We start from the raw sequence: 25337 nt of genomic DNA on the forward strand, positions 1-25337 counted from the left end.
AGGTGACGACTTACAACTTTTGAACAGGTTTTTTTTTAATAAGTAAGGAACTGACAATAAACGGAATTTTTTATTAAGGGAATGTAAATTTGGAAAATCATACCGAAATTAATTGACAATATACATATCTTCAAAAAGCCTAACAAAGTTTTTTGTCGGATTTATTATGAAAGGTTGTATCCCAAAAATCTGACTTAAATGATTGATTTTGAAGTCGGATTCGAACTAGGCCATCAAAAACCTTTAAAAAGAAGGTATAGTTCGATTTTCACCTACATTATTTTGTTGACCAGCATATAAAGTTAAATTTTGAATTTCTCACTGTCATCATTTGACATTTGAACAGTTAAAACTTGGCTATTATAAAAAAACACTCTTCAAATATTGCTAATATTTTTAAAAAATTGCCACGAAATTGGTGAACTTTTGATTCTACATTTTCAATGTGTCACTATTTGGTGCGGATTGTATGTGGTGACGATGGCGGTGTGATTGGACTCACTTATTTCTTATTTTAAAATGAGACAGCGTCGTCGGCGACCGGTGTTAAGGCGAATGGATTGCGATTGAGAGCTACAATTAATGATTTCTTTTTGACATAATTGAAATAATTTCTGAAAGTGAAAAAAAAAGTGATATGAATAGTGCTTGAACAGTAGTTGTGGGGCACCTCACAGCAAAAAGTAAGTAAGTAAGTAATTCATTTATTTCTAAATATTTTAATAGAGCTTGAATAAACATAACGAATTTTATAAAGATATGGTACAGCCATCAGCTCAGTAGGCAAAGTATATAAAGTAATTTTAGTTTATATATCTAAATTTAAATGTTATTAAAATATTTACAATTACACCAATTTACACCATTTAATAATTCTATTGCTTCTAGCATTGTAAAACTGTTTTTGCGCAAAAATCTTAGTCTTTGGTGCTTTAACACTGGCAAATGCTTATAAAATGAAAGTAGTCTTCTTTTGCTTTCATGTTGCATAGGGTACAGAATTGCTGGAAATTTCCGTTGTATGGACTGACATTTAAGGTTAGGAGCTAACATCTGGATTTGCATATGAGCGATATTTCTTTATATGTAGCTTAATGTGTAATTATTCTGCTCTCAAACTGCTCAGCCTAATTTTTCTCGAACAAAGCCTTCGTGTTATCTTGTTATTAGTTTGTAAAGCTGCTCCTTTAGTTGAGCCAGGTTATTCAAATCAAATTGGATAACTTCAGGGCCAATATTTTGCCATTTTGCAACCCACCAGTCCTTATTCCGCATTTCATAAAGGAGCATTTCCGCATTTCATAAAACAGCAATACATTTTGGTTTGAGAAAATATTCTTCCATGTCACATTCAGCAAGCTTTGGGAAGACTTTGCCTTTTCAATTGTCATCGTTTTGGGCAACTTCACTCCTAAATAATTGTTATCTTCAGTGATTTCAAGACGATGGCCATTGAAGAACCAACCTTCTCTTACCAAACTGTGAGAAGATCTTATGTATAACATAATTTTAGACTTGTCAGTATTTATCGAATTCCCCATGTGTTGCAGTATGTCGAGTCGACAACCGTAGTGCCAGCAATTCGAATCCCATTAGGAAGATATTTGCCAATATATTTAAAGAACAACGCAAACACCAAAGCACTCAGAGGGCACCCTTGTTTAATACAAGCATTAGTATCAAACCATTGTGAGAACGTAGATCCATCCCAAACCATTGCTTCTGTCTCAATACATTTAAAAGTTTTGAGGATTTCCAAGTTGAGAGAGTTTAAAAAAAGTGCATTTCTGTTCACAAGGTCGAAAGCTGCTTTAAAATCAACAAAAAAAGCGTAACTCTTTTTATTTTTGGATCCACAGTACAATAGTTTTTCCTGAAACTTGGAGTCAGTTAAAATGCTGTTATTATCAACCCATTTTTCTATTCTGTTCACTAAAACACTGCAAAATATTTTGGCTATACCTATCATAATGATATTCCCCGATAATTTTCGACGTTTTTTGAATCACCTTTCTTGTGAATAGGGAAAATACAAGATTTTTTGAACGCAGAGGGAATAAAGCCGGTTGAAATAATGTTGTTGAAAAGCTGCTTTAGCTTATTAATGAAAGTTGGTGTTGCATTTTTGAAGTATTCATATGGAATTCCGTCTTCGCCTGGTGCTTTCCTATCTTTTGCTCTTTGAAGTACGATTTATATTTCATTTTGATTTGAGAGCAGGTTTTTGAAGTGGTATGAAAGATGATCTGCAGACTATTTGTACCAATTACAAAGTTGGATCCATTTTTTTCTTTGGCTAAAATCTTTTGAATTACTGTCCAGACTCAAAGATTTAGCTTGAACATTTTCAAATTCAGTTTTGTTTGTGCGACATAAATGCTTGTACGTGAAATTTGATTCAACAAACCATTTTCTAACAGCAAAAAGTATAAAGGACTAAATCAATATTTTGATACATTGGCACCTTGTGAATCTCACGTCCAAGATCCGGTAATTTTACTTACTCACGTACCCATTTATCCAAAAATGAACCTCATTGCTTAAGTTGTTCTTAGTGATGTTGTGGTCTGATTTCGGTGCACACTTTCACGGTGATCGATTATTTCGACCGATATTGCGTTTTTTGACGAACTAGTATTGTTTAATAAGCCAGGGGGCTTTAGTTAGGCTACCAAACGTTGAATAGTCGACTTGGAAGGACGAGCATGTACCCCACTATATGTGCGTGTTCCAAGATGATTTGTCTTAGTAAATGATTAAAAGAAAACATTTTGACATAAAGTAAAAGAAACAATATGACCGCCAATAATTTTCAAAATCAACTTGTCCCTATTGGAAAACTCTTGATTCTTCAGAATACGTAAATCTCTGATTTATGTGTAAGATCATAAATTGAACAAATACATATATGTATTTCATAATAGCAATTTTTGGATCTCAAATAAAAAATTTATTCGATGGATAAATTGACAGTAACGGATGAAATAAGAATGGCTATGGACAGTGATCATGTTACATTGCTAACACTGTTAGATTATTCAAAGGATTTTGATACTGTTAACCACCCAATTCTTTGTAGGAACTGTGAATCAACTTTGGATTTTCTTTAGAGTCCTGTAAGCTTGTTCTTTCGTATCTCAGCGGAAGGCAACAATGGTTGCGAATGGATACTCATCCAAATTTCTCAATGTTTTGAGTGGAGTGACACAGGGATCTATCCTTGGACCAATCCTCTTTTCACTTTACATAAATGAGTTACCACAAGTTGTTAAACATTGTTTAATTCATCTTTATGCTGATGATGTGCAGCTCCTGATAAGTCGACGTTTTGGGGCTTAAAATGATGCCGAAGCTTTAATGAACGAGGATCTGCTCTGCATTTCACAGTGGTCAAAAAAGAACAATCTCCGCCCTAACCCTGTCAAATCAACATCCCTCCCCATCTATTGCAAAAATTTTGATCTATAGGGTTTAAACCTGTTGAAACATGACTACGAAACCATTGAATATTTTAGCACTGCTAGAAACCTAGGAGTAGTATTCAATCGCACTCTCACTTGGGATGACCACCTTAATAGTGCCATTGGTAAAGTCTATGGAAGTCTCCGATACCTTTTTCTAAATACTGAGCGTCAACTGAGTTTATATTCTTATTGTACGCCTTTGGAACTCTCTGCCCATAGCTATGAGAAGAATAAGAAGCATAAGTAGATTTAAATTTTTACTTTCTTCTTTTATAAAGGCCAAGAATTAAGGTTAATTATAAATATCAGCATTTGCCATTATTTTTTAAAAATGCCAAATTAAGTGACAGCTGTCAAAAACACAAACTACGAAAAGAGTATTGCCAGATTAAATACCACAGGTTTAGATAGCTGAACCCCAAAATTCAACTTTATAATTTCATAATTCTAACTTATAATTTAGAACTGATAACTGAAAGTTCAAATAAGGGATTCCAATATTTTCCTCCAATTCCTTGTGATAAAATGAAAACAAGTCATCTTTAAAATTAAAATGAATGTTTATTTCCTCATATTTATCCTCTAACTTTAAAAGCTAAACTTATACTCATATGATAATACACTTCGTTATAAACATTTCATACATACATTTAAAAACATAAATTTACATACATACATACATACTACATGCAATACATATGCATATATGGATTTATTTTCGTTAATAAGCTTAATTATAATAATTATACAAATCAAATACAAAAATATCACCTGCATGAAACATTAAAAATGCCCTTCAATAAAAAATATACATATCTATTAAAAAAGTTCCCGAAACAATGAACTTGTTTTGTTGTATTTTGTTTTTGATTTTTAATAATAATTATATTAATTATTTTATATTCACACATTTCATTCCAAGACAATAAAAATAAAATATTAATAAATAATAAAATTATGTCACTGTACAAGAGTGACGTTTAAATGAGAATTTATTTGAAACCGATTTACTATTATGTGACGAATACGATGGCAAGGACTGACGCCTTCTTCGAACAGCTGGACTTAAATTATACCGAATGTTAGCTTGCACCAATAGCTCTTTGAAAACTTCAACAATGCCCGTATTGTCTTTTGCAGAACACTCAATATATCCAGACTTCCAGTCTTCTCTAACAATTGCCTCAATTGTTTCTCTTTGAAGTTTTCGTTCGCTTTCTTCAAGGTCTGTTTTGTTTCCAACGACTACAATTGGAACTTTGTAGCCTCTGGCGTCAGTAATCTAAAAATAAATAAAATACAATAGATTGTTTTAAGAATGTTCAAACATAGAAAATATGTTTTTGTTCAAAAACTCTTTTAAAGAGTTTAAATAACTTTCTTCGAAATTCAACTCCATGAGAATTTTTGTAAGTTTTCTTTTCTTTAATAATTTGAAAAATTACCTGTCTTTTGAAATAACAAAACAAATCAAATTTAAACAAAGATAAATTAAACTGAAATCTTACCTCTTTTCTTAGACGCTCAACTTCATTCCATGACATTTGATCATCAATCGCAAAAACCAATATAAAAGCGCCAGCGGTCGAGATTGAAAGTGTTCTCATGGCAGGAAACTCAAATGCTCCGGACGTATCAAGAATATCCAATGTTAGAGACGAGCCATCCGGCAGATTATAATCACCCCTATGGAGTTCCTCGACGGTTTGTCGGTAGCGTGTTATGTATTTATCATACAGGAACTGCGATATGATACAGGTTTTTCCGACCCTTGCTGATCCCATTACAACCACACGCCTATGCTCCTTGCGGATAAGATTACTTGTTGTATAATCGACTCTAGATGTTCTTATGACAGTTGCCAAAGAAGGTAACCTCAAGCGTTGACAGGGTCCTGGCATTTTATATATGCACAAATTTATATAGCTCTGTGCTTTTAGATTCCTTTTCACTTGAAATATTTCCTCTCTTCACACAAAAAGCCCTTCAAATAAAGTTTCTTCGGTCTTCGGTTTTAAGATGCTCTCTAAAATCAAAAACAAAAATAAGACAAAATTTATAACAAAAGTTGTAAATCATACAGATTAAGAATGGACGGTTTTCTTCTTATTTGTTATTTAAGTATTTTAATAAGAGAAGTTCAGTCACCCAAATTTGAAACTTAAGATGCTATTTTAGGGAAACGAACATCGTAAGAACAACAGAAGTAGCAAAAAATAACACCAAAATTCATCAAGATAAAATACATACATATGTACATAAATTTCTTTGATATTAAGTGTAAGTCCCTTTTCAAATTAGGATATTCAAGGACATTTTTAAGGACATTGGTATGAAAAGAAATATGATATGAAAGAAGAGACATTTTTGTATACAAAAATTGTTCTTAGATAATTGAATCCTATGTTTCCATGGATATTCGTTTGACCCTATGATCCTTTGAGGGTCCGCTGCTAGAGGAGGAAGGAATTGATTTTAACATGAAATTGTAAGTATTTAATATCTGGTGAAATTTGAATTCACTGGAAAAAGGCCTATAACTATGAAGGAGGAATTAGGCAAATTTTATTGAAAGTTTTGTTAAGAAGTATTTAGAAGTTCTTGTCAAATAATATTTTAAGGCTTAAAGGTTTTTTTCTTTAGTGAGAATTTGAAAATTGTCTAATTTACTAAAGGTCCTTAGAAAAGTAAAAACTATACAATTTGTTGTGAATGCTTTAAGAATGCATAAACAAAAGAAAAACTGGAAACGGTTGGAACAATGAACTTAATGTTTGCAATACGAGAAATTACATTTAAAAAGGAATAATTCAATTTTCACTGGTGAAGGGTATTATTTATAGGCCCTTAAAACTTCCTGAAATTTAAACTTTATGGGTTTAGAGTGGATGAAAATTAGTTCTATCCAAATTACCCTATAATTATACCTATACTATGATGGAGAAAACGAAAGCACTAACTAAATCTCACATTGAAAACATTAAATAAAAGTGTAAAAAAATTGTGATGTTTCTAAGACTTTTATTTTTCTAAATACATTTTTATTAAATGACTAGCTGACCCGACACACGTTGTTTTGTCATATAAATAATTTCTAGAAAATATTTAGCTAGAAATAAATATCTTATTGTAAGTGTGTAAGGATGTGGTATATAAGTGGGAGAAATATAGAGCACTATAAACGGTGACAAAATATTAAAATAACAAATCAACAACTAATTTTTTTTATTTGTTAAAATTAATTCTTTAAAATTATATACATATCGCTAATTATGACAATACTGAAAAAAAAACAATATCAATCCCTTAATGCAACAGAGTTTACAATATTTTTTGTGATCCCATCTTTCGCCAATACAAACAAACTGGATGGTTGCCCACTAATGAGCACGTAACGTCCGTGGGAAAAACATGCAGTACCCAAATCTAAGCCACAGACAGGCATCGTTTGCCCTTGAGACTTATGGATTTCATTTCAAATACATATCTAACTGGAAATTGAAGGCGTTTGAATTGACACATATGTGGGTATAATAGGGATTCGAGATAATAATATATTTTCACTTTGGAATGTGCCATTTAGAATTTTATCTTCGATAACAGTTTTCATTGAATGGGACCTCAGTATTGTTTGCTCTATCCTAAAAAAAGGAGACCCTCTAAACTGCACCAACTATAGAGGAATCTGTCTACTTAACATCGTCTATAAAATCTACTCTGCCGTAACACCAAGAACACCAAATCGACACCCACCATCTTTTCATCGATTTCAAGGCCGCATATGACAGCATCTACAGGGTCGAGCTGTATAGAGCCATGTCCAGTTTTGGCATCCCTGCCAAACTCGTCCGTTTGTGCAGCAAGACCATGGAGAATTCACGCTGCTCCATAAAGGTTTGAAACAACATTACACAACCTTTCGATGTCAAAAAAGGTTTTTGACAAGGTGATGCGCTGCTATGTGATTTTTTTAACATCGTGCTTGAAAGAATAGTGCAGAGCTCACATCATGTCAACTCTAGAGGCACTATCTTTCAAAAGTCTGTCCAATTAAAAGCATATGCTGATGACATTGACATAATCGGAAGAACTCAGAATGATGTCATTGGGAATTTTGTGAATATTGAGGCAGAGGCGGCAAAAATGGGTGTAACGGTTAATGAGGGTAAAACAAAGTACATTCTGTCGTCAAAAAAGGACATACAACACAGACGTCTTGGTCAAAACGTCACTATCGACAGACGTAACTTTGAGGTGGTCAAGGACTTCGTCGACCTAGGCTCCGCTGTAAACGCAGAAAACAACACCAGTGCTGAGATCAAATGCAGAATAATTCTTGCTAACCGCTGTTTCTTTGGGCTAAGAAAGCAATTGAGTGTTAAAGTCCTCTCTCGAGGTACCAACGTGTCGCTATTTAAGACCCTTATCATCCCCGTCCTGCTATACGGTGCAGAAGCATGAACTATGACAAAAGCTGATGAAAGCGAGAAAAAAGTTCGGAGGAGAAGATAGAATGACGAGCTGTACGGGCTGTACTGTACAGCGATGTAGACTTAGCCAGAAGGGTAAAAGTCCAACGACTAAGATGGCTGGGTCACGTAGAGCGCATGGAAACCAATGCTCCGGCCCGGAAAGTCTTCGAATCCACACCCACAGGACAGCGCAGTAGAGGAAGACGGCGGATCAGGTGGCGCACACAAGTGAAGAGTGACTTCACCCAACTTGGAGCGCGAAACTGGAGACATTTAGCTAGGTACCGTGCTAGATGGAGACGTTTATTGGGTGAGGCCCTAGTTCACACAGGACTGCAGGGTCACCTTAAGTAAGTAAGTAACTATTTTCATTAATTTTTGAATTACGAAGAAAAATTACCGGAGATCCTACCTTCAGTTGTAAATTATGCGGTGGCATGCCTGATAAATCCAATGAGTTCAAAAACTCAGATGGATAATTTACATCTTCGGTAGCACCTAAACTGTATCAATAGATTAGTTTGACACCAAGTATCCTGGTATCTTGAGATTTAATTCGTTGACATCCACATTTTTTGCTGCTTAAATTGCTCTCTTTGCCAGCGAACTCATAATTTGTTTATAGTCTGTGTACATCGGGAAATATCTGGTCAATGAGAACAACTTATGAATCAATATTCGTGCAGAAATTGTATGCATCCTTTTCTTTTTCCGTCGACTTTTCCGTAGCCTATATCTATCAGTTGTTTTGAAAATGTTTCAGCGGATGGATCTTCAAGTATTTGAACACGCATATTTACTTTCAGTCGTACTTTTTCAACGTTACGCCACAGTGGCGACGATTTTAAGCACACGTTGATCACATCAGTGTACTTTGAACGCGGAATAACGGGAAGAGTGCCGCTAAATAGTCTGTCCTTCTTTTTATATCTTTCAATGTCCTTTTCAACCCCTCAAGAGAATGTTTGTGTGCTATAGCGCATTCATCCCAGATCATAATTACTGTTTCAGCACTGTTTCCAAGGATGGTTGTTTTTTTTATATTGCACACCGCGTCTGGGTTATTGTAAATATTTAGTGGCAGTTTAAATACTGAATATTTGATCCTATTTTAGCAAGAATTAGCGAAATAAGGAATGGTTTCCTAGTTCCACCTGGTGAATACAAGAAAAAAGAATCCACCTTGTCCTGACGAAACTGCGAGCATGATGTGGTCATAAATGGTTCTTTGTTCTTCATTTTTTAGTGGGACATATCGAGCAACAATCGCTTCCATTTGTATTAAATCAGATGCATTTCGATTTGTTGAATGCATACCGAAATGACTGAGTGGTAAGTCAATGATAATGCAAATATCCTCAAGGTAAAAAAGCTTACACTGTGTTTAAAATGTTTAAAGTATTAATAACTTCCTGAGTACCTATTAATTGAAAAAGATTAAGCCGCTCCATCACGGCTACAGTTGAAGCACCATATCCCTTGCATGACATTTTTCATTTCCAATTCTCACATTTGTGACGTATATCCCTGATAAATTTAGGAATTCTTTGCTTTAACTCCTGATTCGATTGTAGTGCCTTAACATAAACCTCATATTTCACCAAAAAAAGTATAGTGTCATTTTTAGTAGTACCTAAATTAGTTTTGTCTTGTCAAATGTCAAAAAATGGCAGGTGGTTAAGTGATACATAAATCAAGCTTTTCACCAAAGTTTAGTTTAGTCCGATTTTTTAGAAGTAAACAACATACGAAATAATATGAACTTCTTCGACACTTCATTTTTCATCTCACAATAGAAGCCCAATTTTCTTGCAGCATAGTTTTCTATTAATTTAAAATAAAAGAAAGGATCATGACTTGAAATACTGACAAGAGTTCTTAAAGTTGTCAATGGTTACAAAACTGCATCTACCAATATTAAGAAGAAGTGTGCCTTATCGCTCCATTCTATCCTACAATCTACTTGCCTCCTTTTAAGAAGTTGTAAAACAGCATTTATCCACCCTATCAAGATGTGAATTTTATTTCCTCTTGCTCTTACGCTACAGTTCGTTACAATTTGTCTGGTTTGAATAAAATTAAGTTGACAAATAATGAAGTTTACAACCTTGATTATAATCAGATGAATTAAAATTTCAAAACAAAAAAGAAAACCGACCTTAGCAAATAATTTTTAATAAATTTAATAAAGAGAAAAATATTCAAAACTACGTAATTACAAGAACAGTGTCAATACAGTACTCGTACTCAAATAATTAAATTTGTGTTGTTGTGCATATTAATAAAACCTTATTAGTTTATTTGATGAACTTGAACTTTTTGCTGTGTCTGGTTGCTGACACAAACAACCGAGATGATGTTTACAAAATTACAGAACTTATAAGTCTTCATTTATTATTGCAATAGATTAATCTCTAAAAATCTTGATCTTTGCACTACGAGTACCATCAGAACGATTTCGAGCGTCCTAGGGGTAAACTTATTTAACTAAAATCAAGCACGTGGAAGGAAGAACGTGCTTAGAATTTCTATTTATAACCTTAAAGTTTTACATATATCAAAATGTACCTAATCTAAATAAGTATATAAATGCCGTAATTCCTTCTCAACCAAAGTCCCAGGAAAATATCATTTTTCCAGGAAGGTGAAGATGAAGAAAAAGTAGATTTTAATTTCTGATGGGTTGGATTCTTATTTCGTTTATTTCTTCCTAGACACTAGACGTCCAGAGAGAATAGGAAATTAGATTTAGTTCAAAGGAAAAGTTAAAAAGTTATACAAATATAATTTTTTTTGGATAGTGACAATGTTTGTGTATAACGTAAATTAATTTTCCCTCATAATTTTTGAATAAATCAAAAGTTAAATACATATGTATGCTTTGTATCATTAAATTTTCGCCATCAAAATTTTGAAGGACATAATTTAGAAAAAGCTTTGAAGATATCTAATTAGGATAAATTATTCGGATTTTCAATTTTGTAGGGCCTTTTTTTTATGGCAGAAAAGAAAAAAAGAAGAAAAGTTACTGGTTTGGTTATATATGTATGTTTGATTTTTGTTGATAAAATATTTTTTTAAAGTTTAAAGCATTTTATAGTGTCGGATTTTTCAAAATATACTAAATATAAAAATATACAAGAGGCACGAATTCGTTTACATTGGAAACCTTCGATTGGTACACATTTTTTTTGATTAAGTGCACACTCAATGCTCAAAGGTTTCTTGTACACGCTTAAAATTCAGTTATTGGCAGAAGAACACAGAGAATGGCTAAAGAACGAACAACAATACTTGTAAGAACGGCCTAATTTAGGCTCAGAGAAAAACTGGTGGGCATTTAGAAAAGTTTTTAATGAATGGTTGATGTTTAAACTGTTTTTCGTGATGACATTCGAAACTGGAAACTTATATAATACAAAATATTTGTCGTTTATTCTTTTCGAAAAAATTTAACAATTGTTAACAACAATATTTAGTGTTAAATCAAAAATTAATCGTTGATGATTTTGTTGAAATCCAGTTCTCGGAGTAAATTGCTTTCAATGCTCAGGAGAAAGAACTTCGATAGACGGTTTATTCCCATCGTGCCTATTGTTTATAATTTTCATTTTTGAAAATGAGCGCACTCCATTGCAATTTGTTACCATCAAAACCAAATACATTCTCAATGCAATTTCGAGGTTTGGGAATGTAGCTCTGAAATTTTGATTTTCAAAAATTTGTTAGTAAAATAGTTCTGGGGGTTGATCTGTTCCATAGTCCTTTCCTTTTTGTATGAATCAATCAAAGACACAAATTGAACAAACTCATTACCAAAGACTAGGCTCTAAATCATCCGGATACATTTTTACCAATGCTACTGCTGCAGCGAGCAAATTTTTAGCATCCATCTTCTCGGTGTGATTCAGGAATCCAAATATCGAACGTACAACTTCATAGGCATGCAATCTTTCATTAAGAGAAACGGATAGCTGGTAAATCACTGGGATGAAGGCGGAAATTTTTTTTTTCTTTGGGTGACAGATTTGCGTCTTGTGCTTTCCCTTATTTATCAAAATCATTTCGTTTGGATTCCACGAATGAATTCAATGATTCTAGTGCACGCATTTACAATCCAAGAATCATTTTCGGGTCTTCTAACATCTTGTTTGTAGCGTTGAACATCTCCAAGATATCGTTGCAAAATGTTGTAAACAAAGCGGTTTCGAGACTACTCATCTTCTGTAGAAGGTGCGTTTCTTCATTCCTCACTATGTCTTTCTGCTATTTTTTGGAGAAATGCTGGTTAGAGCTTTTTCGATTTCTGAATAGCCATTGACTAAGGATTTCGTAGCTTAAGCTCGACAAGACCAACGAGTGTCGCTGAGCTTTTTCAAGACTAAAAACTGGCCGATTTTCTTCTACTATAATTTCTCAATCAGAATTCTGTGCTGCTCTGTACTGGCTGTGCGAAATCAAAGAATTGAACAGCCGATGGACAAGAGTTAGCAGCTGCCTTTTCCACTCAATTTAGAGAATGACCACAACAAAGCACGAACCCCAATAAATGATTTTTCTCCAAAATAATAGCCTGCATCCATTTGTATGTATTTGCCACTCATGTTTGCAGCATTTTCATATGATTTTGATATTTCACTGATTGCCTGATTGGAGTGAACAAATATAGATCAATAATTTCTGTTATTTAAGATTAATATAATTAAATAATGATGTACATATGTACAAGTTACTGTAGGCTGTAGGTAAAATCTTTACTGAGGTTCATGGCAGGGGGCAGTAGTAGCTGTCTGTAGCAAAAATATTCGCTGGCATCAGTTCATTAGAGTCTGGAAACCAACAATTCGATTTTTTAAGCCTTGTCGCTCTGCACGATACTAAATATTTAATGTGTTGGTCTACTGGGAGGAAATGTACAATAACATTTAATGATATAATTCTTCTTGAAAGCAGGCCACCACACAATCAATCTATATGCCAAAATAGATGGTATAACGGCTGTGTTCGTCCACAAAATCATCTTCAATTTGAAGGTCCCACTTTTTACCAAAAGGCGTAAAAGATATTGCAAGCCTTCTAAACCCGTGTTTTAATGTTTTATAGTTTTAATTTCACAATTAAGGTATTGGGCAGTTATTTCTTGGAGAGTTATTTCACGGACATTTTGCATTAATAATAACGTTCCCTAGATTTAGGTTTGATTGGCAAGTTTTTTTTTAAGTGCTGTCACTATTTAGACACGTTCAGATGCATCGTTTTAATAATGGAATAATTGAAAGATTTTAATTTATAGAATAGAAAGTACAACAACAACTTTTAAATGGCTTTGACATAAAAAACATAGCTTCCTATGATCGGTTTTCGTTTTTTAAAATCGTTTTACTAAATGGGGAATCTCGTTAAGGATTTTCCATGTATTATTTACTTTAGTAAGGCATTTGTCTAACTGCGCGGTGTTGGTTTGGGGTAATCAAAAAGAAGATTTTCTTGAAAAATGTCAAAAAAAGTACCAACATTCATGTCTCTGAAGGACAAAGAAAGTGTTTTAGAAATATTAAAAGCAAAGCTATTAACAAAAACTCAGAGAAAATTTTAAAAGTAATTGATTGATGGTTAAGCAAAACGTTTTTTCACGGGTACTGCCTCTTGCGAGGAATTGACAAATTCTCCAAGAGTATTTCTTGTCATGAAAAGTGCTTTCTCAAATTTTCCGTTCGGATTGGGCTTAAAACTGTAAGTACCTTCCATCCCTGACAACAGTACTCGCACACAGGAATGGTTGAGAGTTGTCAGTCGCTAGGCCCTTGTTCTCAAACGGACTGTTGCGCCAACCAATATGCGATATGCGATGAATGGTTGCAAATATTAAAGAAGCGTTATGTTATCCGTTTTATCAAAATAAGTGGTGAAAAGTTATCTTCTAGACCTGATCTTCTGGACCCTTTCAAAAACAAGCTGCAAGCAAAAATAAAAGAGCTAGGTCTATCTCACAATCAAATATACAATGCGGATGAACCCGGTTTATTTTTGAAGCTGCTTCCTGACAAGACATACATATCATCTCAAGAAAATAATGCTCCTGGCAAAAAAAAAAAAAAACAGAAAAACAGCGCGTCACTTTTCTTGCTGTACAAACGCAACAAGAGAACATAAATTTAAGCTTTAAGTGATTGGAAAGGCAAAAAATCCTTGCTCTTTTAGGAATTTTAAATCTCCTGTTAACTACAATTGCTCCAAATCATCATGGATGACAGGTGTTATATTTAAAAATTGGTTTCATCATTCTTTCGTACCATAATAACTGCGATGTTTATGCCGCTGAATGTCACGCCGCTCATACAGCCGATGGACCAAATTCTATAAGACTAACAAAACTTTTCTACAGAAATAGTCTTCTGGCATTAATTGTGGCTGAAAAAACTGATGTTATTGAAGCATTAAAAAAATTTACGTTGAGATACTCTATTTGCCATTTAAATTTGGGTTGGTAATGCTCGAAAAAGAAACAATAGCAAAATGCTGGACGAATATTTTAAGCTCAATAAGAAATGAAAAAGGGTCTGAAGAGGATATCCCACTAGCTGTTTTGAGAGAAAGATTGTGTTCACCAATCAACTCTCAAGAGTAACGTACACTAGACCTTTTTTACTCAATTAATCCAGAAGTTTGAACGTTTTCTCTTGTATACAGAAAAATATTTGATTCGATTTGTGCTCTTCTATGTAGATCATTTCGGTTGGTGATGTCCATGAATGGAAAGAAGATTTTTGTTCTGGAAACAGCACATACCAGAATAGAGCTTAGGGAAGCAATCGAAAACGTTAATACAGCAGACAGCGTACTTAAACGACTTCGCGATAAGGTAGTTTTTAGCCAAATAGAAAAAAAGAAAATTCAGAAAAGGATTACGCAGTTTTTTCATTAATTGTAACACAATTACATTTTTTTATGTACATTTACATTTGAAATAAAAAAAATATGAATTTTAGTTGAAACTAAGGTCTAATTTATTTAAAAAAAAAACTACGAACTACACCTTCGTCAACAACTTCGATAACGTGAACACGCTCGGTTTTTAATAGTTCACGTTAACGCGAGTCTACTGTATATTGTTATTACCTACAGACGTACATATCTAAAAGTAAACATTTCAGTTTTTTCCTACATAATATCTCAATCTACCTTAATCAAGGCAAATTCTTAAGTATGGAATGTATGACTATTCTAAATGAAGAAGGAATTTCCGCATGCAAATTTGAACCAATTTATAGACTTACAATCACAGTCAATAGCATTATTTCGGGACTTCAATGTGACTAGATTTCTATAAATTAAATCTTTATTGTTAACATTTGAAATATACATATGTATGTATGCATGTACACATGTACCTACGCACGATTTATGTATAGTTTTGGGTGTTTGGCAATTTAATTCAAATGTAGCTCCACACTCTACGAAAAATAAACACAAATAGATTCCATCAGCTATTGATAGCTTTTATTTTATTTGAATCCCTTTGGACGACGACGGCGCTTACAATTGAATTTTCTATAATATATAAGAAAACTTTTGTCAATATAAATCAGGTTTGACCTTAATATATGTATATACATATTTACTGTTCTAGTTGTTCCAACTTATATATATGACCTTCACCTTTAGGAATCTATTTAAAAGGATACCTATATGATGATGATATGGTATGTACATCGAATATGTGGTTTTTTCATTGTTTGTTAAATCCAAAGCCAAACCCTTTTATTGTTTGTTTGTCAACTATTATATATTTATCTACCTTCACGACCACGTAAAATTCAACTGCAAACAGGTCAATGTTGGAATTTATATGTATTCCTGGGCCAAAGGATCCTTAGAGACGCATGTCTTTCTTCCAAGAAAATACAATACAAAATGTCAAACTTCATTTTCAAACACAAAAGATCTAAGTTTTTCTTCCCTACCCCAATATCCCTCTTATACAAACTTCTCAAATTTAAGATGAGCTTACAAATCCCAAGGACATTTACCACCTCAAAACCTTACACCTTTTAACCTTGAAATAAGTGTACTAAAAGACGGCTATATTCCTGCAGACGAAGACCCGCTTAAGTAAGCGGCTATTAAACAACCACATCTTTACATCGTAATTGAATTTAATTTTTTTTTAAGAGACACGCCTGTCATCTCCTTAATGTAATTAATTCGTGACATTAGGACATTAATGCCGAAGGACACGCATAATTGTACATCGTCTATATTGCTGGTTAGCCATAATCGTAGCATTTTTCGCTATCCGCCTTTATTTTTATGGTTATTTAATATTGTCAAGTCGCTGATGAACTTAGTTTGAGCCTTTACTATAATAAAATAAAGACAAACAAACATGTTATCCTTGTTTCTAACAAGGAGGGGGCTCGGCGGAAATTAGTAAGGAAATCGTGCGTTTTATGAAGGTCAATTTCAATTCGACCGAAAAAAAGAAGAAACATCACCTCCTATTCAATTTCATCACATCAAAGTGGACTATAGATTACAAATTGTCCAATTTAACGCATCCTCCAATCGAGTTATTTAATCAATCATGTGACCATAAACTGCATGTACCGTGTCCCAGAACGTGACAGAGTTTATCGTTTTTCCAATAAATAACTACGTTAGTATGGGTAGAGTGGATATGTTTACGCTACGTATCAAATAACGAACTAGGATGTTGCATTAAAAAGTATAAACAGGAATAACATGAAGTCCTATTGCTTTTTGAATAAAAAAAAATGAACTTAACAAATTTGTTGAAGGCGTTTTAGGAATTGTATATTCACACTTCCGCTTGTGCCTCCATTTTTGTTTTTTTTTTTCTTTTTCGTGTTGGCTTCACAATAGGTTTGTTAATAAATCCATGTTTCATTTATAGCATTGAATTCATCGATTTGATTATGCGTCAAGTGGGAGCGGAATCAAACGATGCATCATCACCAATATCACATATACTTACACATATCATATATAATAACAATCAATAATTCATAACGGAATTTCCTTGGAGATTTTACCCACAATCCCACAGACTCGTGATTGTTGGATTTAGGATTATAGTTACCCACTAATTGAGAGTTTTTGCTTAAATATAAATTATAACCCAAACCCATGTCAGATTACACAGATTAGTAGTTCCTATATTATTATGTGATGATAACATGTGATCTGTATTCTAACGTTGTGTCGTCCTAGTTCTTGTTGTCGTCGTCATATCATCCTGGGAACGTGTGAGAGTGTATTGTAGTGAAGTGGTTTATATCATTAATGGTTTGCCATCATCACCACCGTTCACTGCACGTGTTTAGGATTACTTTACGTTCATTGCATCTGATACAGTATGAGGATAAGGAAAAAAGGAACGCATGGCATGTAAAAAAAGGATTTTTAACTTCTTCTATATTTGGTTTGTATAAAGGAGGATATAGTTTGTATATCAATCATTTTAGGACAAATAATAATAATAATAAATCTTCATACAGTTTTATGATGAATGAGAACTTTATCTAAGGAAAAAGTTAAAAGATTTTAAAAGTTTATAAACGTTGTGAGGTGCAGTAGTGTGTCAAAAAGTTGCTCGTGTTCGTGCATCAAGTGAACCAAACGAAACGTGTGTGGATAGACACGTAGGTGTTCTTGGACACGAGACAAAAGTGTCACAGAGAGGATTAATTTTCAAAATAAAATATCTTAAAATAGATAAGGATAAATATGTTTAAGTGATTTAGAGACTTATTCTGCTATTTATCGGGGAGAATGGTTTTAGAGCTCTTCATTTCGTATTAAAGTCTGTAACGTCGGTAATACGGCGCAGAATTCTGTTTTTCACGTGAACACATTCATTTCATAGAATTCAAATCGGCATATGAAATGTTGCGGATTTTCCTATTAATGGGTTGTACATCTCCTTGTTAAAATGGAAGTAAAAACTAATAAGTTTGACTTAATTTACAATATTTGTTTGTAATTAATAGATTATTTAAATTTGTAGGAGTGGAAGGACAAACAAAGAATAATTGAATGCAATTAATTCTGAAATGCAATTAAATGCAAATTTTGAACAAAAATAATGCAAACGGAATTCCAAAAAATGTCTGCTAGTTAAATATCGAGAACAACTCTCGGAAGACTGTCCATTTGAGAGCCAAATTCTAGAATATTGAGAGTTTTCTTGCTGAGGAACTCTCATAATCGTGTCCACTTAATAGATTTCTTTTGCAAGCATATTATCAGTTGGCCATGTACAAGCGAAGGGTTACAGCTATTTTATTTATAGGCACTGTTCTTAAAAAATAAAAAAAATGTTGGGTCAAACCGTGAGTAGATCGTCGTAACCAATTCGGTGAGCTTCAAATTGAAGATCCTCAACAGTTTCGAAATTTTTGCTGTTTTTCAGTTAGTGAACTTAAATTTTTGATACAAAACGTTGGACGCATAATTTTTAAAAAAAGATACCCATAGGGAAGTCAATCCAGTACGCGAGCCTATACTGGTAACACTTAGGTTTTTAGCATCCGGTGAGCGTATGAATCGCAAATCATTTTCGAAGGAAAAACTAAAAGTTAATTGTATAATCTGTGCAGATAATTCATACGGCTGCCTTGAGTACCTTTTTCGGATTCCGTAGGAAGAATTGTAAGAGACGTCTTAGGAGCAATTTTAAAAAATTTAAAAGACATGTTTTTAAAGGAAAAACAAAAAAAATGTATTTTCAAATCAAATCTACATGAACGAAAGACATAGTTTCCATTGCTTTTCCATGTTTACTCTCCACAGCTACTCGCAAAAAACGAACTGTGTTGGTATTCCGCGAGCTAATCTCGGATAGTGGTAAACACATGAGTCCACTTGCGAGTGACTTTCAAAAAGAAAGAATGTCGAGAGCAGTAACTTAACTCTCCGCGAGCTACTCTCTAGACTATATCCACTTGCGAGATCGCTCTCGAGATACCCTGAAGCTCTCTGTTTTATAATTTCGTTATTTGTCTGCTTACAATTGGCCAAATAATTCTAATACTGCGGATTGATTGAAGTTTAATTTTTGTCTAATATCAACAAAATTTTTCTAAGATTTTCACTTAAACATCTTTTTAAGTCAATGTCAGATCAAATGGCTGAATACCCTTATATTGGTAAATGTTAAACTATGAAAGTAAAAATAAATAAATTAGGTAGCGCAACAGTCCGTAAAGAACCAGGGCCTAGTGACTTACAACTCTCAACCATTCCTGTGTTTGAGTACCGAACGGCTAATTTGAGAAAGCAGTTTTTCATGACAAGAATTACTCTTGGAGAATTTGTCAATTCCTCGCAAGAGGCAGTTCCCGTGAATAAAACCTTAAGTGGCACAGGCAGGGATCGAACCCTCTCGCATGAAAGTCCAACGCACTAACCATCATGCCACGGGTACTTCTATGAAAGTCCCGATGTGATAAGTATATTATATTCTGACCTAAACAGCATTTTTAAATGGGGAATCATGCCTATCATTGTTTTATCGATATTTGTATAAGCAATGCTCTAGTGAAATAGCTCTATTTGCATTCCTCCCTTTAAACAATTCGATTGTAATACCCGTCCTTCTAGGAAAACCCATCAGTTTACCTTTAAGCCCAATTTTGGACACACTGTTAATAATTTTTTTTAAGTCGCAATACATGAATGTGAAATACTTAAACAGGCGTGCAGACATTCAAGACCAATGTGCATTGGTATCTCCTTTTTTAGACTATCCTCCTGTTCTAATTGATCGCACTGTGTTTGTTAGGATATTAATAGGTCCTTGAGTGCGAGCACAACATACTATTTAATGCGTCAAAAATTCAATGTTGCTTATTGTCGTTAAAACATAATTTACCACCTTTGCCACTATCTATGACTGCCACTTGCATCAAGGAGACTAAAAACTCCAAAATTCTCGGAATGTATATCTCTGACCACCTTTTGCGGAAGAATCACATACGAAATGTCGCCAAAAAAGCCTCAAAATGTTTAGGTTTCCTAAATCGATGTAAAACGCTTTTCTTCCCTTTCGTTCAAAGCATGAGTTTACCTCCATTATCAAGGCTTGTGCTCGTGCAACTTACTACAGTCTGTTTGGCAATATTGAATGTTGTGAACATAGAATATTCAAATTGATTGGTAATAATATCATCGTTGAATCATTTACGTTACTTGAACACTGTCATAAAGTTTCTTGTCCCACTCTTTTTTACTGTTAACGGATTATGCTCTAGAAAAATATCTGCATTTCTTCCAGGATTGATCATCTGTATAACCTCCAGTCCAACTTCGATCGTACTGTCAAGTCAAGAGCAGAATTTTGTTTATTTAGCCATACTACGTCAATGTGGAATGCTTTTCCCCACAATCCTTTCCAGTCATTTCAAAATTAAGGAGTTCAAAACCAAAGGGCACCGATACCTCCTTTCAAACCTTGTCTCCCTCTCCTAATGCTCATTCCACCTGAAATGTGTTTTTATTATTTGAAAAAAAACGGCTGAAGTAAAGGTGATCAATTCTTTGTAAACTTCATGTTGACATTTACTTTAATAAAATATAATAAAACAAAAAACAACATTTTTTTTTAAAAAAGTGTTAAGGATCCTTGTTCAATAAATTTACTTCTTCTGTTTTCTAAATATTTTTGACAGGTTCTGGCTTAAACGAAACATTTTCTGCACAAATCAACTTCACTGTATTGATTGATTGTAACTTTTCGACATATCAAACGTCTAGGTTTTTGAAATAGGTTAAATATTGTTTTTGGGGGTTAAACTGTGTGTTTACTATAATCTTACAATAAGCTATTCAAATCTTAAATGTACGAAACACTTTCTTAAACCCGTTCCTTTTATATTTGTCTGAATACTTTAACAAGACTCAAATTTATAGTCACTTCCATTTATGAGCAATTCAAGCATTTCGAAAGTTAAATTTGCTAAATTTGTGTCACTCTGTTTTTTTTATTTATTTCAACTTAATATCGTATCGAACGAACACGAAAAGATAAATAATCTCAAGAAGTAGTAGGTAAGGACTAAGGAGCTTAGGTATTTCTTAAAAAAAAACATTAAACAAAGTAACTTAGGACATATTTATTAACAAACATTTTTTCTTAAATATGATCTAACTTAATCTAAAAAAAGGTTTCTTTTCGGAGATGACAAGAATGTAGAAGAAGGTGTTTATATTCCACCATCGAATTATGAAATGGAATAAGGGCTAGGCATGCCAATGCTGTGAATAAATTCAACTAGAAAGATGATATTTATTATATTTTCTACTCAAATTAATGATTTATTGTTATAATCATAATAAATTATGGCTTACTTCGTATATGAACAAGGATAACTTAAGCGTATGAGTAATATTTATTGCTAAAACTTACAAAAAAAATAAGTTGTTGTGTATAACCTGGGGCGTCGTAAATATATGTTTATAGTATAGTGCTGTCAACCTATAATACCTTAAAAATAAATAAATATTTTTACTAGCACTAAATTTTAGGATTCTGAATTTTATTTCTGTCTTAAAATGCGCAAAAAGGATTTTATTTTCTTAATTTTACTTTGTTTTAATTTTTTTTATAAAAATAATGTTTTTTAGTTCTTTTTTTTGGTTTAAAAATTGTGTGTAATAGTTATGTCATATAAATTAATTTCGTGATTTCACGTTGGCAACCCTGGCATTTGACAACTATCAAATTCAACTGTCATTTGAAGCGTCATAATATTCATAAGTTGCGCTCAATCTCGTGTTGGATAGGGTATCTTGGATAGGTGGATTTTTAGATACCTTGTTGAACGAGTTAGATAGCTGTATTGAGATAGCTGCCAAAAAATAAAAACAGCTTTCAGCTGTTCACAAAAAGCAGAGAAACATTTAAGCTTCGACGTCAAAATTGTTGTAAGATAATACATTTAATGGATAATTAATAGGTGTGTAGCAATTTAATAAATAAGAGATAACCTTAAACTGTTATCTATGTTAAATTTCCTCTGGGCTTAATTCTAAGGAATTCTATACGATTAATAATTTACTTTCGAAATCTCCGGTTTTAAACGATTTAAGTTTAACAGAAAACTATCCTAACAGAAACGACGACTATTATGAAGTGACAATACCTAGACATAGTTTGGAAGAATTTCGATCTCATTTCCAAATGAGCAGAAGTTACTTGGCGGTAAGATTTTGAGTTGGTTTGCTCACAGTAGATAAAGTTTTAGGTCAATGGTGGGACCAACGCAAGAACTTTTTTTGCATGATATATCCGTTTGGTAATCCAACGCTTCTTTAAAAACCATTCAAGGGGCACCATCAACTAGATTAGCCAATAAAATGTAAACGAACTAGTCTTGATATCTATAATGAATTGCTTATTAACGATTTCAAATTTTCAGGATCTCTTGCACAAAGTGCAGCAAAATAAAAGAACTTTTAACTTGGAGAATAAACTGTTGGAGACAGGTTCAATTTAGCTAAGAGTTCTGCTCATTTTGCATTCAGTGAAATTCTCCAAGTGATATGTTCATTGCTCGGAGCCTATGTTCATTGCTCAACTAACAGTTTGTATCTTTTTGTTTACCAACAAATACAAAAAGCCGAATCCAACCATGTGTTGAATCAGATGTTCTGTCAGATACCTACATACCCCAGAAATTCTTGGATACCTTTAAATTACTTTTTTGACATCTCAGCTGTTTGTGATCAGCTGTCATTTTACACGTAAAACACTAACAAAAAGGTACCCGGATAAAGTGTGAATGTGTAAAATTAGCAACACTTACTATAAAAATGGTGTTTCATTAGTAGCAACATTTCGCATTACGCGATTAAATAAAACGACTACGCAAGCAATTGTAAAAATCTCGAGAGAATGGAAGCATTACTGGTATTATGTAAGGCCTGTGCACCATCGTAATACCGGCTCCGAATTTGGGTAAAACATTTTTATAATTTGAAGACGTTGTTCATTCGTGTACTCTATTATGAAGAAAATGCTAAGTTTTGTGAATGTCATTTCGATGATAAGTGATGAATGCGTTCACATATTCAATTCAAGATTGCCAAGTCCTTATTGGAAAACTGGTTTAACTGCATGTGTTGCTGATGCTTCGAATTTATCGATTATACTGGTGTCACTAGTGTCATGAATTTCTCGATGGGGTATTCTACATTTGCATATGTATCTCCATTTTTATAAAGTTTTAGTTACGTTAAAATCAAAATTTGCATTCACACTGGGAATTGTTAGACTTAGGATCCATGTTTAATTCACTCCATAGTGTAATCTGCCAGCAGCAAAAAGTACAATATTTGGCTTAATTTCAAGTTCCAAACAATTAAATCTAGTTTGTGAACTCAAAGCAGTCTTCTAGTGGGAGATTAGCCACTAGACCAAAATTTTTAATTTATTTGTGTCAAGCATGATTACAAATTAAATAAATTTAAAAAACGTTGGTTATTAGATACAAATTTAATTCGTCGCAATAAATCGAATTTCGATAAAAATGCAATTAGACCGCTATTGCACTCACAGCATGATTGCATTATGTATAAAATTCCTCAAATTCAATATTTCAAAACATAAACATTATCCTTGTTCTCAGTACTAAATGTTACTGACTTACATAAGTATGTAGTTTATAGTTTAAAACACAAAATTCAAGGAAAATCGTCATATTGTTACAGCAAAAGTATTTGTACCGATTTCATAGAATTTTTTAAAAGCTCCCTTCCACAAATACTTTGTTTCTGAGGAATTGTGTTTCCCCCAAAAAAAATAAATAAAAAAGAATCATATCTAGTACATCTGTTCGTATACTTGAAAAACAAGTTGACGAGGTCAAGAACAATAAAAGGAAAAACATTAAAGAAATTTGTTTTCCATAAAAGAAGAAAACTCAAAGAAGAATTTTCATCCCAATCTAACAAAGTATGTACCGAATATTGTGTAACTTGCTAAGTACACCTTTTTAATAAACTGAAACCAAAAGCTTACAAAGGCAAGGACATTATATGACTACGAGTTTATTCTTTTACAAGAAACCATCATAGTTAATCAGATTATGTGTAATTCAATGGAAAATGGACAAGAATTTATTATAATTTTCTGTCCAATGATGTGAGATATGAGAAAATGTTATTTTTTCTAACACAATGCACAACGAAAATTTTTGTAATTACATTTACATATGTGTATAATTAAATTTTCTTATTGGCTGGAGATGAAGTTCATAAAGACTCATATGCATCAAGTTCTTAAGTTCTTTTTTAATCGACAAACAATATGAACGATGTTTTGACCTACTTTATAGTTCATATACCTTTTCAAGAACTTACAATAAAAACTTATGAAGTGCTATAATGTTTAAAATAGTATGCATAACTAAGGGCTTCGGCACACAGGACGCATTTTAAGGCCGCGTTTCACCGCCACGTTGTAATACACAGAATCGATTGTATTCTGTCACGTTGGTGGCATTTTTAAGTACATAATTAGTTATAGTTAATTTCTCTTACGCTGTATTAAGAAATGTTGCTTTAAAATGGCAATAACTTTATTTTGAAAATTGCATTCCATTCAAAAAATGTAGGCTGCTTTCTTAGAGGTATAGAACTTTGAAATGGAATAAAACCAAGATAATTTTTGTGGTCCAGTAACTTTGCCATTTGAAAAGAAGGAAACCTTGCATTCCATCATGTATTTCTGACTTTTTGGTAACTTGTTTATGATGTTCACCTAATCAATTATCGCTTTCACTTATTGTTGTTGTTCATCCTGAAGAATAATTTTTTTCAATAGAATTATGTTACGATGTTATGTTATGATGAAAATAAATTAACTAAGATATGCGCCTACAACATGTGTCTGTAGACCCAAGAGTTTTTCAAAATACAGTTGTTCAAAAATTAGCTAAAATAGGTTATTCACAAAAAATCTACGATTTAATACTAAGATAACAACAATACACGATTTGTTATAACTTATAAGGTATCTCATAACTCTGGAGCGAGAAGATCTATCTGTATATTCAAGTGTTAGTCGGGGGCACATTTACAGAAATTTCAGTTGACATACAAATTCAAAGATTGGAAAACAACGACAACACAAAATTAAAAACAGCAGAAAAAAAGACATAATTTTCAAAAAGTTTCAATATTGATAACAATTTATTTTAGTTGTCAATGTCCTTGTCAATTATTGATAAAGCTTAAACAGAAAAGAGGCTGGGAAGCGAACCACACTGACAACTTCCCATCCCGTCTGTCGATTTGTCTTGCTTAAAAGTTTGTGGGTTAACAAAATTGTCAGTTAAATTATTCTTACAAAATTTTAAATTACCAACAATATTTTTGATAT

General features: G+C 33.1%; 1 protein-coding gene across 1 annotated transcript in view; it reads right to left on the minus strand.

Moving 5' to 3' along the window:
- Window positions 1-4215: 4215 nt before the first annotated feature.
- Window positions 4216-25337, minus strand: part of LOC129950897 (ras-related protein Rap-2a-like) — a 36523-nt gene continuing 15401 nt past the window's right edge. Inside the window, exons 2-3 of the mRNA XM_056062837.1 lie at window positions 4973-5490; window positions 4216-4746 (exon numbers count right to left, since the gene is read on the minus strand). Of these exons, the coding sequence (XP_055918812.1) occupies window positions 4420-4746; window positions 4973-5365 (720 nt within the window). The 5' untranslated portion in view covers window positions 5366-5490 and the 3' untranslated portion in view covers window positions 4216-4419. The remainder of the gene's footprint in view (window positions 4747-4972; window positions 5491-25337) is intronic.

The sequence above is a fragment of the Eupeodes corollae genome, chromosome 3, assembly GCF_945859685.1.
Source record: "Eupeodes corollae chromosome 3, idEupCoro1.1, whole genome shotgun sequence".
NCBI lineage: Eukaryota > Metazoa > Arthropoda > Insecta > Diptera > Syrphidae > Eupeodes > Eupeodes corollae.